The sequence below is a fragment of the Heterodontus francisci genome, chromosome 41 (assembly GCF_036365525.1).
Source record: "Heterodontus francisci isolate sHetFra1 chromosome 41, sHetFra1.hap1, whole genome shotgun sequence".
NCBI lineage: Eukaryota > Metazoa > Chordata > Chondrichthyes > Heterodontiformes > Heterodontidae > Heterodontus > Heterodontus francisci.
The window spans coordinates 32,764,150-32,781,488 of NC_090411.1; the positions used below are offsets into that span (position 1 = coordinate 32,764,150).

Below are 17,339 nucleotides of genomic sequence, written 5' to 3' on the forward strand. Positions count from 1 at the left end.
ACTTCGCCCAAACAGGACTCGATTACTTTTGGAACAACAACACTGTCTTCCTGGTAACCTCTGCCTTTCTTTGCCCTCCCAGGTCCAACAATGTCTTCATTTTAAAATTCTCACCCTGGTTTTCAAATTCCATCCTGGTCTCACCTCTCCCTATCGATAACCTCCTCCTCCTCCTCCTCTGCGCAGTTTAGCGGGAACATTGCTTACAGCCTTCCGAGATCTCTGCTCTTCTCCAATTTCCGCCTCTCGCAAATCCACGATTTTAATCGCTTCAGCATGGTCAGCCACAGCTTCAGCTGCCAAGGCCCTAAATCTCTCCGGCTTTCTTGCTCCTCCCTTAAGACACTCTCTCCATAACCTTCAACTTCCACCCCACACAGTTTTATCAGTGGCGGTAGTGCAGTCCCACCTCTGCAGTCCCGTACCCTCCCTGCTTGGCCAACACCTCACCTATTGCTGGAGCAGGCGTCGGCCAGCTACTCAACTGGGGAAGGATGCGCAAAATTACAGTCCTTGCCTGCACTCGCTCTCACTTAAAGTTGAAAGCAGGAGGTGCTGGGTTGCATTAAGGCAGAGAGACCCCAGCGAATTTTTTCACTCACTATATATAAAAAATACACACACGTGCACTTAAGACGAAATCATGTGAGATTCTGAACAGGACAGACTAATTCACATTTACTCATCACAACTGACTCAGATGCTCCACACACACACACTTGCCAATTCAGCAAACTGCACCAAACTTTCCCTATTTCAGCAACTCAGTGACATTAGCAACAAGCACTCCCAGAGCAGGTACAGCACGTGTTAGATACAGAGTAAAGTTCCCTCTACACTGTCCCCATCTGTAAGAAATGGCTCTCTAATAACCTTACAAGACCCTAAGAAAATTAATTGAATATTACCGAAATAGCTCCATCTCTCATTAAGAAAGATTCTATAGCTGTCTGCCAGGCTGACAGACACAGGACGGTGCAGGCCTGGTATCTCTGCAAGGACATGACTCGAGCACAGGGTCTGAAACAAGACATTTCTAAAGCTGATAAGTTGGAGCCTCGTATCCTCTCTGGACAAGTGTCTGGTAGAAGTTTACAAACAATACCAAGCAAGCGATAAGCCACAAGTTGACTTCAGGGCAAAGTGATGGGCATGGGAGGGCTTTATTTTTAGTGCCTGCCCTATTATGATTGGACAATTGGAATCAAACAAGTGATTGACATGGGAATCCCAACAGCCCCTAGAAATAAAGTATATAAACAGGTGCTTGGGAGGGAAATCTTCAGTCTTCTTTGGACAGGACAGAAGGAGAGATTCCCGAAGCGGAGTCTATGCTGGCTTCTACCTACACTTTAGTTAACTCAAGAAGGTTGAGGGTCCTGAGGACCAAAGACACACCCAACACATCACCTGCCTCATCCATCGGGGAAACTGCCACCAACATTCCGCCTCACTGTATGATCTCGGATCAGTAAATCATTCAACCTATTATGGTCGTATGTCTTTTCCGTCTATTTAGCTTATGCGTCATCATATTTAAACTGCTGCTTCTTAATAAACTACTTTAAAAGCACCTATGATTTCTACCCACTTTTTGGGTAATCTGTGCCTTCCAAACCAAATCTTACAGTGGTGTCAGAAGTGGGATTCACAGTGGTCGGAATCATAAGACTTGAGATTTAGTTAAGTCGTTGTTATGGTTCTGAAAGAGGAGTTGGGGGTAACAGTGGATTTGAACACCATCGCCTTCCCTCCTCACACTCAAATGGGAAGCTTTTTCAAATCTCCCAGGCAGAGAAGGACGACCTTAAATAGGTTCCCCCAGCTGCATGCTCCCTAGAATTAAGACAGGAAATGGACCGAGACACTTTGACCACAGGCTCACTCGGCGAAACAGAGGCAGACCTAAGGAGGGCCCTAGGGCAGGAAAATATTGACTTCCACTGGGTTCTAGTTATCAAAGAGGCCCCCGCCGAAAGCCCAAACGTGTTCGCAGAGGGGCTCCACGATTGTGTTAAATTTGAACAAAGGAAATTATGAAGGTATGAGGGGCAAATTGGTTGAGGTGGATTGGGAAAATACATTAAAAGGTACGAGGCATTTAAAGAAATATTACATACTTTACAGCAACTATACATTCCTTCAAGGCACAAAACCCCCAAAAGTAAAGGCAGTCAACCATGGATAACAAAGGAAGTTAAGGATTGTATAAGATTAAAAGAAAAGGCCTATAAAGTTGCCAAAACAGTAGTAAACCTGAGGATTGGGAGGATTTTAGAATACAGCAGAGGGGGAACGAGGAAACTGATAAAGAAAGGGAGAACAGAACATGAATGCAAGCTAGCAAAAAATATAAAACAGACTGTAAAAGCTTCTACAGGTACGTAAAAAGGAAAAGTTTGGCTAAGGCAAATGTGGGTCCATTGCAGGCAGAATCAGGAGAATTTATAATGGGGAATAGAGAAATGGCAGAGAAGCTAAATGATTACTTTGTGTCTGTCTTCACTGAGGAAGGTACAAGAAATCTCCCAGAATTAGAGATCCAAGGGATTAGGGAGAATGAGGAATTGAAGGAAATTAGTATTAGTAAGAAGACGGTATTGGAGAAATTAATGGGGCTGAAGGTTGATAAGTCCCCAGGTGTTTCAACATCCCAGAGTGTTGAAAGAGGTAGCTATGGAGATAGTGGATGCATTGGTGATCATTTTCCAAAATCCTATAGATTCTGGAGCGATTGCTGCAGATTAGAAGGTCACAAATGTCACTCCACTATTTAAGTAGGGAGGGAGAGAGAAAACAGGGAATTACAGACCTTTTAGCCTTACATCAGTCGTTGGGAAAATGCTAGAATCTATTCTAAAGGATGTGATAAATGAACACTTGGATAATAATGATCTGATTGGGCATAGTCAACATGGATTTATTAATGGGAAATCATGTTTGACGAACCTGTTGGAGTTTTTTGAGAATGTTACTAACAGAATTGATAAAGGCGAGTTGGTGGACATGGTATACTTGGATTTTCAAAAGGCTTTTGATAAAGTGCCCCACAGGAGGTTGGTTAGCAAAATTAAAGCACATGGGATAGGAGGTAATATACTGGCATGGATTAAGGATTGGTTAACAGGCAGAAAACAGAGAGTAGGAATAAACGGGTCATTCTCACGTTGGCAGGCTGTGACTAGTGGGATCAGTGCTTGGGCCCCAGCTGTTCACAATCTATATCAATGATTTGGATGTGGGGACCAAATGTAATACTTCCAAGATCGCAGATGACACAAAACTAGGTGGGAATGTGTGTTGTGAGAAAGATGCAAAGCAGCTTCAAGGGGATTTGGAAAGACTTAGAGAGTGGGCAAGAATGTGGCAGATAGAATATAATGTTGAAAAATGTGAGGTTATCCACTTTGGAAGGAGGAATAGATGTGCAGAGTATTTCTTAAATGGTAAGAGATTAGAAAGTGTAGATGTACAAAGGGACCTGGGTGTCCTTGTCAATAAGTGACTGAAAGCTAACATGCAGGTGCAGCAAGCAATTAGGAAGACTAATGGTATGTTAGCCTTTATTGCAAGAGGATCTGAGTACAGGAGTAGTGAAGTCTTGCTTCAGTTGTATAGAACCTTGGTTAGACCACACCTGGAATACTGTGTGCAGTTTTGGTCCCCTTACCTTAGGAAGGATATTATCGCCATAGAGGGAGTGCATTGAAGGTTCATCAGACTTGTTCCCGAGATGGTGGGACTGTCCTATGAAGAGAGATTGGGGAAACTGGACCTGTATTCTCTAGAGTTTTGGAGAATGAGAGGTGATCTCATTGAAACCTACAAAATACTTCAAGGGATAGACAGGGTAGATGCAGGGAAGATGTTTCCCCTGGTTGGGGAGTCTAGAACCAGGGGACACAATTTCAAAATAAGGGGGAAGCCACTTAGGACAGAGATGAGGAGAAATTTCTTTACTCAGAGGGTTGTGAATCTTTGGAATTGTCTACCCAAGAGGGCTGTGGAAGCTCAGTCATTGAATATGTTTAAAGTAGATACTGACAGACTTCTAAATACCAATGACATAAAGGGATATGGGGATAGTGTGGAGAAAAAGGCATCGAAGTGGATGATCAGCCATGATCATATTGAATGGCGGAGCAGGATCGATGGGCTGAATGGCCTACTCCTGCTCCAATGTTCCTGACAGTAACACTGAGCACTGCTTTCCCCCTCCTCCTGTAAAGCTGAGTCCCAACCCTGTCGAGCAGCAGCTGGAGAGGATGGAAGGAGCAATACACACTATGTGAATTAGTGAGAGACCTCGACCGATTGCTGTGGTGCATCAGATACCCGGGCAAATAACTCCAGACCCCACTGTGACTCCAGCTGGCCTCCCATGGAGAGGTGGTTTCCCTTCTCCAAATCGATGATAGTGGGAGACCAGTAGTCTACACTATTGGTACAGGAGGCCGAGTATCTGCAGACCATAAGCATGATTGTGGAAACATGACCAAACTGGAAGATATTAGCAGACCAGTACACTTTCCCATGAAGCAGTACCCTTACACAGCTGAGATTACTCTGTGTATTCCAGCCACTGCAAAGTCATTGTTAAAGCAGAGTGTTATTTGCAAACATCAGGAATTGAAAAGTCAGTTTCAGGAAGAAGCTGATAAGTTTGGAAATAATTGGACTTTAATCTAAAATGCTGTCTTCCCTGATGAAAATTTTTTCTTTCAAAGTCGATAATGTTACGACTGATTCTTGTTGTTTTCAATCCCTATTCATAAAAAAAAAACTTGTACAAGGTTAAAAAGATACCAAGACTTGGGGAAATAATCTAATGTGGTGTTTGTTTCGTTTTCGATCGGGAAGAAAAAAAAGGTTACGCAAGGTGCTTGATGGCCGGCACAGACATGATGGGCCGAAGGGCCTGTTTCCGTGCTGTATAACTCTATGACTCTAATTATGAGCCCTTGTGAATGTATGTTCCACTCTTTTGCATAGAATTAGAGAAATTAATCCTTTCCACTGACAGCTTTTTTTTTAAATTCACCACAAAATCGCCTAATGTTAATTTATATATTGGGCATCATTAAATTTTAGGTTTCTAAATTGACAGATATGATTAGACAGATTAACCCATTGGGCTCTGGGATGGAGTCACAATAGATTGTTGTTTTTTTACTAAACAGGTGACAATGGTTTCCAGAGCCACAGCACGATACGACAGCAAGAAATTCAGCAGTTTTTTGTTTAAGAATTTAAGAGCCTATCCGTAGACATCAAATGTCACAGCTTGTTGATTTGGACTAAAGGGCTGGGATTTTATGTCGGGGTGGAGGCCCCGCACACCAGCTTTAAAGTTGGCGGCAATCCCGCCTCTGCGAGGCCTGGAAACCTCGCTGTGACTTTACGCCCTCCCCAGACCCTTAATTGGCGTCGGGCAGGAGTCCCGCCTCCAAGAGCTGCCAACCAATCAGTGGGCCAGCAGCTTTCAGTCCCAGCAGCGCCACCAGGAGTGCTGACCACTGCTGGGACTGCAGCCAGGGAGTGGAGCAAGAGGGAAGCTGGCCCCCGTAAAAAGGGGTAAATTTGTGGGGCCTCGCCGAGGACAATCGGCTGGGCCCCAGCGGGACAAGGTGGGGGGGTCGGTTGGAGGGAGGTGGGGGAATATATTTCAATGGGGAGCGGTTGGGCTGTGGAGGAGGGGCGGGGGGGGGGGGGTGTCATCTTTTACTGGGCGGCCTCCTGGGGGAGAGGGGGCCTGAGCCACCCGCCTGCTGCTGGTAATATACCAGCAGTGGCGGGGGGAGTTCAGTTAACTGGCCACTTAAGGGCCTTAATTGGCCTGGGACCAGTGGGCCGCTTCTTGCCGTCACTATCCCTCATAAAATTGCAGTGGGGGGCCTCCCACTCCTGTGGGGGGGCATAAAATTCCGGCCTTGGCTTTGCCTTTCAAAGAATTAGCCTTAACTCATTTGGGTTATCCGTCAAGTGTTTGAGAAGGAGAGATATAGAAGTTACCTCTAAACTAGTTGCAAGCAGTTCTGTCTTTAATGCAAAACAGCACACAAAACCACCAAGCCTGGGGCTTGACAATATGAGATTTGAATAAATAAAACGCATTGATGATTTGCTATTTCAAGCACTCAAAGGGAAAATGTACCTGAAATTTCAGTGGATAATTAAATTTTTGTTTAACAAAAAGAAACTGATGAAAAAGCCGTCTAGGTGGTTCCTGAGTATCAAAAAAACATTTCTTTTGAGGAGAAACAAATTAAACATTAACAAAGTTGGTCAGCCCAACAACACTGCTATTTGAATATGGGATAACTTTAAAATGATAAAACATCAGGCACAATTTAGTAGGTTATGTTTGAGAAAACAAAAGGTCATAATAAATAAAGAACAAACAAATGTGTTAATAACTGGGACCACTTCGGAATGTTTGATTTTTGTTCTAACGATATTATGGGAGTATTATTTTGGACCGTAAAGTTCCTCCAGGGCTCTAAATGAGACAGAATGGCAATTACTGAGATGTCCCACTCAGGATAGAAGACAGAGACAGAAAAATCACACAATCGAAAAGGAATTGGAATTTCACACCTTGTGTGTGGTTCAGTGGAATATATCAATCTGGTATCCATGCACATGCTAATGAAAGTCAAGAAAGTGTAGATGAGACTTGTAAATTGACAGACATCGCCAAGAGAAACCAATGTCCTTGCCTATGAACTTTTAAAGAGAACTGCATTTAGTCGTTTGGTAGTACAGAACTTGAGTATTGATGAAAATAGAGACATTTTGCAAGCATGGGATGGTTGGGTACAACCTCTACCTTGCCTGTTGCGAACAGCATAAGGGACATGTTGTTTGATACGATCCGCCAGTCTTTGGAACGTACAACCTTTATACCTAGCATCTCACCTTGAAATTCATAAATCACATTACTCATTTGTGTGTTAGGCAGAACGTTTTTCACGGCTTGACTGCAGCATCCTGTTAGTGGTGAACACCACACATGTTGCTACTGCATAGTAGCAGTGTGAATCCGCGAGCTTCACCTGTTGCTCAAATGTTTGGGATACATTACCCTTCTAGGGTAATCTAAGGTAGACTGGGCACTTTTCAGGGCCGAAAATGACGGCCTTAGGCCCGTTTAGAAGTTTCCGCGATATACAGCGAGAAATGATCTGATCAGAGTAGCCATTGTCACGCAGGATGTCTTTGATTCGCCCTACGTCAGCATCAAGCTTGCATGGTGAGCAAATGGCTCGGGTCCTATTAACGAGGTTGCCGATAAGGCCGATCTTATAGTGCGTGGAACTGTAAGAATCCCAACACGTGTATTAACCAGTGAAGGTAGGTTTGCAGTAGACCATGATAGAGAATCCTCTAGCAGATTTCTCAACTAGTACGTCAAGGAAAGGAAGCTCGTTTGACAGCTCAATTTCAAAGATCTTTGCAACCAGTGCTTGTAAACCTCAAAACACAGTGTTCAACATTAGATGTGATTCTGCAAATGGACAACATTTGTTAAATAATCCTCAGGGTGCTAAGAATTACACTGACAACCAATTTAAGATGGTCAGTCGGGCTCGCAGTGTGGCTAACTTGCGCGTACTGGAAGCTACATATATTAATACACAGGGCCCTGTTCTTTGCAGACAGAAAGAACACGTACACACATTGCGCCTTTATCAGCTAAACAAGTGACAGCCATTCGCTGGTTCATTCCTCAGGGCAATGCCTTGACCAATCAGAGCCAAGCTGCCTGGTTTAAATTTCAAACAAAGCTTGACGGTTAACTGTCAGTCACCATAAACTTTGCATTCTCTATGGCAACGCCTCTACCAATCAGAGCCCACTTGCCACCCAATCAGCACTCTCTTCTCATACAGTATAAGATTGTTATTACACTGGTATTCTTGTGAATTATCTTGACGAGTGGAAGACAAAAACCTTCGACAAAATGTCTCTATTTTCAGCAATACTCGAGAACTATATTTGTTAGTCTGACCACTACCTGAGACATCGGGACCATGCAGCGGGAAATAAGCAAAGGTCTTCATACAGACACCACATCCCCACCTTGATCTTTTGATAAGATCACCTGAAAGTCCAAGAATGGTTTGTATCAGATGGAATGTGTGTAGCATAATACTGGGATACCGGTGTGAGTGTGCAAATACGATGCATTGCATGCGAAGCAACTAACACGTGGAATTGCATGGGGAAGCTGCACTGAAGAAAGGGTCTCAGACATGATCAGCTACTTGCTGAAAGGACAGTATGAAATGGTTGATGTGGCCGGTAGAGTGAGACAACATATTAAATCATCAAGACATTGACACATACTCTATAGAGAAACTGACTTTAAAATAATCAGGATAGAATTAAACAGCACGGGTTAGAGAAAAGCTCCCTCTACACTGTCCCATCAAACACTCCCAGGGCAGGGAGAGCATGGGGTTAGATACAGAGTCAAGCTGCCTTTAAAAGACCTCACAGCACTATTCAAAAAGCAGGGAGTTTTCTCCGGTGTCCTGTGCCAATATTTATTTTTTAAACAACATCACTAAACACAGACCATTGTAATTTTTCACAGTGCCCTCTGTGGGATCTTGCTGTGTGCAAAATGGCTGTCATGTTTCCTACATTACAACAGCGACTACACTTCCAAAGTACTTCATTGCTATCTAGCCCTTTAGGACGTCCTGGAGTTGTGAAAGGCACTATAGAAATGTAAGTCTCATTCTTTAAGGGGCCAGAGTGACAAGAATGCATGGCTGGGAAAGTCAAGTGTATAGACAGCTCCATTCAAGATAGTCTCAGCAGCTGTGGCCTCAATGTCTTTATGCTGTGTTCAAGCTAGTTGGTGGAAGGTCAATCAATGTTGCTCTCTACATCCAGAGACTCAGGGTTGTAAAGGAGAATTTGAGGACAGACAGAGGAGGGATTTCTTGACACAAGAGGGCGGTTAACAGCTGCACACATTTAAGGAAACATGTGATGGAAAGATGGTATTCTGAAAGAACAAAATAAAATAAACAAAAGGCTCTTTCATTCAATTTCTGCATCACTAAATGGCCAATTTAGGTTCTGGACTTGATATGTGCTGTCGGTGCCGTGCTCTCTACAAGCTAAATTCGGACCAGCGCACGCGCTCTTCACAAGGGACCCTCACACATAAAGACAATGTCACCCCATTGGGCGAGCTTGGGATTGATCCCTCTGCCCGATTGTGCTGGCTCTACTTACTGTTACAGTATCCTGACTGAGGTATCCCGAAAGGCTCCCAGTTCCATAGTGAAGAGAAAACTTTGTCCCATTCTTTACATAAGTGCTTGATGCATCTTCTTTGTACTTGTGGTGAATCCCTGAATAGGCAGAAAGAGACAATCAAGCTAAGCAAAGCTCAACACTTGAGATCTTCCCCTGCACTGCGACCCCCACCCGCCACCGGCAACCAACCCCAGTAAATACAAGTTAAAGGTCATTCCTTAGAAAGTAATACTGGTCTTTCTTTGCTCTAAACACTCCCAGGACAGGTACAACACAGGGTTAGATACAAAAAAAAAATGGGGTTAGAAGAGTAAAGCCCCCACTACACTGTCCCCATAAAAAAAAAACGCGGTTAGATACAGAGTAAAGCTCTCTCTACACTCTCCCATCAAACACTCCCAGGACAGGTACAGCACGGGGTCAGATACAGAGTAAAGCTCCCTCTACACTGTCCCCATCAAACACTCCCAGGACAGGTACAGCATGGAGTTAGATACAGAGTAAAGCTCCCTCTAAAAAAGAAAAGAAAAAAAAAGGGAAAAAAATGGGCTAGATACAGAGTAAAGCTCCCTCTACACTGTCCCCATCAAATACTCCCAGGGCAGGTACAGCACGGGGTTAGATGCAGAGTAATGCTCCCTCTACACTGTCCCCATCAAACACTCCCAGGGCAGGTACAGCACAGGGTTAGATACAGAGTAAAGCTCCCTCTACACTGTCCCCATCAAACACTCCCAGGGCAGGTACAGCACGGGGTCAGATACAGAGTAAAGCTCCCTCTACACTGTCCCCATCAAACACTCCCAGGACAGGTACAGCACGGAGTTAGATACAGAGTAAAGCTCCCTCTAAAACAGAAAAGGAAAAAAAAGGGAAAAAAATGGGTTAGATACAGAGTAAAGCTCCCTCTACACTGTCCCCATCAAATACTCCCAGGGCAGGTACAGCAGAGGGTTAGATACAGAGTAAAGCTCCCTCTATGTTATCTGAAACACACCCAGCAAAATCCTGGAACTCCCTCTATAGCAGCACTGTCGGTGCACCTTCACCTCACATACTGCTGAGGTTTAAAAAGGTAATTCATTACCACATTCACAAGGGCAACCAGCGATGGGCAATAAATGGCAGCCTTGCCAGCAATACTCACACCCTGAGAATGAATCATCAAAAAGCTGATGTGAATGTTTCTGGTCGGGTTTACTCATTACTCACAGCAAGCAATATCCCAAAAGGAGCAGTAGAAGGAGGGCACCCAGAGATTGGATGATCCAGTGTCAAAGATCACGGTGAACAGCTGCGGTGGTGTGCCAATGGCAATCTTGCCGTAGTACTGGGCCTGAAAGACAGAAGTGTTGGTGAGCTGAAGCTGCACAGAACAAGCATGTCCCTAGCTTCCTTGTGAGAGACAGCAAAAGACAGCCAGCGAACCACTGAACCACAGCTGATACATTACAGTGTTCCAGATGCTGGGTTCCCCACTGCACTTCAACCAAGTGGCCATTCCCCATATGCAAGCCCAGCGAGATATTTAACCAAGGGCTGCGTCATAGCCAAGCCGCATCCTGTCCTCATTCAGCTTCCATACCTGTGCATGATACCCCCCCACTGACAGCAATCAGGAGCCCCTTCCGTCAGGATCATTATCTAGGCCGACACCTCAGCGCAGTACTGAGGGGAGTGCTACATTGTCACAGGCTGTGTCTCAGGCGAGAGCCGTTAATCCAGGGCCCCGTCCGCCTGTTCAGGTGGGCTGAAAAGATCTGGTGACACATTCTCTTCTTAGGAGCACAGCATAGAATTCATAGGATCATAGATTGCTGCAGCAGAGGAGGCCATTGGGCCCATCATGCATGTGGCTGCCTCTTTGAAAGAGCTATCCAATCAGTCCCATTGTCTTGCTCTTTCCACATGGCCCTGCAACTTTTTTCCTCTTCCAAATTCTAATCGACATTCCTCCCAAAACCAGAAACCACACAGCATTGTGGAGATGGTGGCCTGGTAATGTCACTGAACGAGAGATGCCCAGGGATCATGGGTTTAAATCCCATCATGGCAGCTGGTGGAATTTAAATTCAAGTAATAAAAATCTGGAACTGAAAGCTCGCTTCAGTAACAGTGCCATGAAACTAATATTGATTGTTGTAAAAACCCATCTGGTTCACTAATGTCCTTTAGGGAAGGAAACCTGCTGTCCTTACCCAGTCTGGCCTACATAGGAGATTTACAAGAATGTTGCCAGGACTTGAAAGTTGCAGCTATGAAGAAAGATTGGATAGGCTAGGGTTGTTTTCCTTAGAACAGAGGAGGCTGAGGGGTGACTTAATTGAGGTGTACAAGATTATGAGGGGCAAAGATAGAGCAGACAGGAAGGACCTGTTTCCCCTAGTGGAGCGGTCAATTACCAGGGGGCACAGATTTAAGGTGATTGGTAGAAGGATTGGAGGGGAGACGAAGAAAAACATTTTCACCCAGAGGGTGGTGGGTGTCTGGAATTCACTGCCAGGAACGGTGGTGGAGGCAGAAACCCTCAATTCTTTTAAAAGGTTCCTGGACATGCACCTGACGTGCTGTAACTGGCAAGGCTATGGACCAGGTGTTGGAAGGTGGAATTAGGTTGGGCGGCTAGTTTGTTTGGTCGGCATGCACACGATGGGCTGAATGGCCTCCTTCTATGCTGCAATTTTGCTATGGTTCAATCGTTCTATTATCTGGTGATTTACCTCTTGGCCAGTTGTGGGATCTTGCTCTGTACAAAATGGCTGCCGTGATTGTCTACATTAAGAGTGACTGCACTTCCAAAAAGGAATGTTGGGCGATCTGTAGAAGTGACAAGGCTTTTACGAATGCAAGTTCCTTCGAACGTATTTAATTGGCTGTAAAGTCAGGTCCCGAAAGGCAAGTCTTTCTTTCTGTCTCTATCACGGCCTACTTGCGAGCTCATTAGTGACTCCTCCGCTCGCTGATCTCCGCTGCTGCCAAATGATAATCAGGTGCATTCCAGACAAGGTGGGAAAACCAACCTCCAGCAGGTTTCCAGCAGCATGAGGCAGGCAGGTTCCCATCAGCCCCTGACCACCAGCCCCTCCTCCCTCTATGTCAACCCGGTAGCCTCCCACTGACCACACAAACTCCCGGGTTAGTGCTGGAGGGCACCAGCAGGTACAAGCCTGGCAAATATGCCCACACATCTTCAGATCAACTGAGTGTTTAAGGTTGCAACTTCAGCAAGGGCTCGCCGTCCTTGATCCTGAGCAAAACCCAGAAAATAGGGAAACAAGGACAGAGCACGCACAAGCGAGGGAGAACACAAGTGAGGAGGAGAGTGTGCAGGCGAGCGAGCGCAAAGAGGAGAGCACGTGAGCGAGCATTTGGCTGTTGGTCATACTCACATCCAAGTAGTTTGTGAGAATTTCAGGAGTCTCTGCTTCCTTTCTCGGGACTCCCGTGTACTTCCCATTTCTGTATTGGCCAGCAGCGATGAGATTCTCGAAGGAACCTGCAGCTTCGGACAGTGTCCTCCGGATGGATTGGAACTTTGTGAGCGGAATTCTGTCAAACATTGTAACAGATAAATATTTAATTTTCTTTTGCATAATTATCTTCCCCCCCATCACCACCTTCCCCTCCTCACTCCTGGCACAGGAATTGGGTTGACTGACCGTTCTTCAAACCTGCGGATTGGAAGCGACTGTTGGTCAGCTATTTGACTGTGAGGGCATCACAGCTGAACCCAGTGTCACTGTATAGTGATCAGGCAGGACCCCTGGCCTAGTCCCTCCTCCTTTCCTGTTGGGCTATTTGTGTGTACACTGAAGACTGCACCATAGGGACAGGACGAGGCCATTCAGCCCCTTGAGCCAGTCCACCATTCAATTAGGTTGCAGCTGACCCACACCTCAACTTCATAATGTTCAATTCACTTACCAAACAAACATCTATCAATCTCAGTGTTGAAAGCTCCAAATAACCACCTCCCCCGCCCACCTCATTTTCCCTCCCCACAACATCCACAGCCTTTTGGCAGAGAGAATTGTAGATTTGCATGACTCTTTAGGTGAACAAATACTTCCTCAATTCCCTTCTAAATGGCCTCTAATTTTAAGATTATATCACAGGGATTGGACATTCGCCCACCAGAGGAAATATTGAGTTTTACCAAATATTTCCAGCACAGTATAAACAGGCCATTCAACCCAACTGGTCTGTGCTGGTGTTCATGCTCCACATGAGCCTCCTCCCACTACCCTACGTCATCTCACCCAATCAGCATATCCATCTATTCCTTTCTCCCTTGTGTGTTTATCCAACTTCCCCTTAAATGTAACTTTCTGTGGTAGTCAGTTCCACATTCTCACCCTGTCTGGTTAAAGAGGTTTCTCCTGAATTCTCTATTGGATTTGTTAGTTTTTTTTTAAATTCCAAAATATACTTTATTCAAAAAAATCTGTAAACATTGCATTGCCAGACAGTTTCAAACAGCACCAAAAAATACAAACATTGCAAGGGAGATCAGTTTCCTTCAATACTATCATGAGTTTCTTCACAACCCTTCCGTTTCACAATTGTCATTCCAATTACAGTTTTACATTTACAGCAAATGAAAATATTAACGATACAGTTCGAGGGGTTTCCCATGGATCCAGCCCCTCAGTTCAGCTTGGTGGGGGGACCTTACACTGTGGTCTTTCCCCATTGAGCTTTGCTGCGACTGCCCCAAGCTTTAGTGCGTCCCTCAGCACGTAGTCCTGGACCTTGGAATGTGCCAGTCTGCAACATTCGGTGGTGGACAACTCTTTGCGCTGGAAGACCAGCAAGTTTCGGGCAGACCAAAGGGCGTCTTTCACCGAATTGATAGTCCTCCAGCAGCAGTTGATGTTTGTCTCGGTGTGCGTCCCTGGGAACAGCCCGTAGAGCACTGACTCCTGTGTTACAGAGCTGCTTGGGATGAACCTCGACAAAAACCATTGCATCTCTTTCCACACCTGCTTTGCGAAGACACATTCCAGGAGGAGGTGGGCGACCGTCTCTTCCCCACCACAGCCACCGCGGGGGCATTGCGCGGAGGGGGCGAGACTTCGGGTGTGCATGAAGGATCTGACGGGGAGGGCCCTTCTCACCACCAGCCAAGCTACGTCTTGGTGCTTGTTTGAAAGTTCTGGTGATGAGGCATTCCGCCAAATGACTTTGACGGTCTGCTCGGGGAACCATCCGACAGGATCCACCGTTTCCTTTTCCCGTAGGGCCTTGAGGACATTCCGTGCAGACCACTGCCTGATGGACCGGTGGTCAAAGGTGTTTTCCCGCAGAAACTGCTCCACGAAGGATAGGTGGTACGGCACGGTCCAACTGCATGGAGCGTTCCGCGGCAATGTGACCAGGCCCATCCTTCGCAACACCTGGGACAGATAGAACCTCAGCACGTAGTGACACTTGGAGTTTGCATACTGGAGGTATACACACAGCTTGATACAGCCGCACACGAAGGTGGTCATCAGGATGAGGGCCACGTTGGGTACATTTTTCCCGCCCTATTGGATTTGTTAGTGACTGTCTTATATTTACGTCCCCTGGTTCTGGCCTTGCCCTCAAGTGGAAACATTTTCTCCACATCTACCCAATCGAACCCCTTCATAGTTTTATCAGGCCAGCCTGTTCTTTTTTTAATATATTTGTTCTTAGGAGGAGGCTGTCACTGGCTGGGCTAATATTTGTTGAGAAGGTGGTGGTGAGCTGCCTTCTTGAACCACTGTAGTCCTTGGGGTGTAGGTACACCTACAGTGCTGTTAGTGAGTGAGTCCCAGGATTTTGACTCAGCGACAGTGAAGGAACGGCGATATAGTTCCAAGTCAGAATGGTGTGTGACTTGGACGGGAACTTGCAGGTGGTGGTGTTCCCATGTGTCTGCTACCCATGTACTTCTAGGCGGGAGAGGTCACTGGTTTGAAAGGTGCTGTCAAAGGAGGCTCGTTGAATTGCTGCAGTGCATCTTTGGTATGCACTGCTGTCACTGTGCGTCGGTGGTGGAGGGAGTGAAATTTAAGGTGGTAAATGGGGTGCCGATCAAGCTGGCTGTTTTGTCTTGGATGGTGTCAAGCTTCCCGAGTGTTGCTGCAGCTGCACATCCAAGAGAGTGGAGAGTATTCCATCACACTCTCTTGTAGATGGTGAACAGGCTTTGGGGAGTCAGGAGGTGAGCTACTCACAGCAGGATTCCTAGCCTCTGACCTGCTCTTGTAGCCACGGTATTTATATGGCTACTCCAGTTCAGTTTCTGGTCAATGGTAGCCCCTAGGATATTGATCGTGAGGGATTCAGCGATGGTAATGTATTGAATGTCAATAAGAGATAGTTAGATTCTCTCTTGTTGGAGATCGTCATTGCCTGGCACTTGTGTGACGCGAATACTTGCCACTTATCAGCCCAAGCCTGAATGTTGTCAAAGGCTTGCTGCATGTGGACATGGACTGCTTCAGTATCTGAGGAGTCACAAATGGTGCTGAACGCTGTGCAATCATCAGCGAACAGCCCCACTTCTGCCCTTATGATGGAGGAAAGGTCATTGATGAAGCAGCTGAAGATGGTTGGGCTTAGGACACTACCCTGAAGAACTCCTGCAGCGATATCCTGGGGCTGAGATGATTGGCCTCCAACAACTACAACCATATTCCTTTGTGCAAGGCAACTCCAACTTTTGGAGAGATTTCACCCCAATTCCCACTGACTTCAGTTTTGCTCAGGCTCCTTGATGCCACACTCAGTGAAATGCTGCCTTGATGTCAAGGGCAATCACTCTCACTTCACCTCTGGAATTCAGCTCTTTTGTCCACATTTGGACCTAGGCTGTAATGAGGTCTGGAGCTGAGTGGCCCTGGCGGAACCCAAACTGAGCATCGGTGAGCAGGCTATTGCTGAGTAAGTGCTGTCAGGCAAACCCCCCGCCTGCTAAGACTGAGGCACACATTATTTCACCACATGAACATTAAAATTTAAAATTGCAAGCCCCTGACTGGAAAAACATTTCCATGGTAACCGACAGAGTTGGAACAAGGGACAAAGGGCCATGCCCTGACTCATTCAACCAACAACGGACTTTTGATTACCAGACACTGAAGGTGGGGGGAGCTAGCATTCCAGAGACTGCTAAGGTACGATCCACAAACCTGACAGGAGAGACTGTTCCATATAAGGAGCTAGTCACATGACTAACCTGCTGGGCAACCTGGGAGTTTATTTGAATTTGATCTCCCAACAAAGGAATTGGAACAGACAAAGCCGTGTGCTCATGGAGTAAAGATCTCTCCTGGAACTGAAGCAAGAATTACAGCCTCTCCTGTCTGCCTGCTTCCATCTCCTTCCCACGGAACTGAATCTTGTGATTTCCTACATGAACAAGGTTTTAAGAAGACTACTGGGCCCCAATGAAAAGCAAGACTACTTACAAAAGGACCACAGTGAGCACGACGCACTGTATCAGGATATTGTCTCAAACTGTTCCACCTTATCTTTTATTCTTCTCTTTTCTGTTCCTATCGGCATGTGTATATCGCACGTGCATGCTAGCATGGGCACGTCGTATATCCGTAGGCGTGAACCATATTAGAGTTTACGTTTTAATAAAATTTAATTTCTTCTTTAAACCACAGAAGGCCTGTTAGTGCTCATTTCTTTGCCTTTATTTTATTTTTATTTAGAGATAAAGCACTGAAACAGGCCCTTCGGCCCACTGAGTCTGTGCTGACCAACAACCACCCATTTATACTAACCCTACAGTAATCCCATATTCCCTACCACCTACCTACACTAGGGGCAATTTACAATGGCCAATTTACATAATAACCTGCAAGTCTTTGGCTGTGGGAGGAAACCAGAGCACCCGGCGGAAACCCACGCGGTCACAGGGAGAACTTGCAAACTCCACACAGGCAGTACCCAGAATTGAACCCGGGTCGCTGGAGCTGTGAGGCTGTGCCACTGTGCCGCGCCTCATAATTAGAAAGTTGTGAGCAAGGATTCACAAAGGGGGAGCTCAAAACGCAGTGTGTTTAAAATTAAAACCCTGTTAC

At 45.8% G+C, this 17,339-nt stretch overlaps 1 protein-coding gene across 1 annotated transcript in view; it reads right to left on the minus strand.

Moving 5' to 3' along the window:
• The window catches only part of LOC137353448 (cathepsin D-like), a 32,438-nt gene that overhangs the window by 11,888 nt on the left and 3,211 nt on the right, over positions 1–17,339 (minus strand). Inside the window, exons 2-4 of the mRNA XM_068019747.1 lie at positions 12,666–12,825; positions 10,489–10,612; positions 9,253–9,371 (exon numbers count right to left, since the gene is read on the minus strand). Of these exons, the coding sequence (XP_067875848.1) occupies positions 9,253–9,371; positions 10,489–10,612; positions 12,666–12,825 (403 nt within the window). The remainder of the gene's footprint in view (positions 1–9,252; positions 9,372–10,488; positions 10,613–12,665; positions 12,826–17,339) is intronic.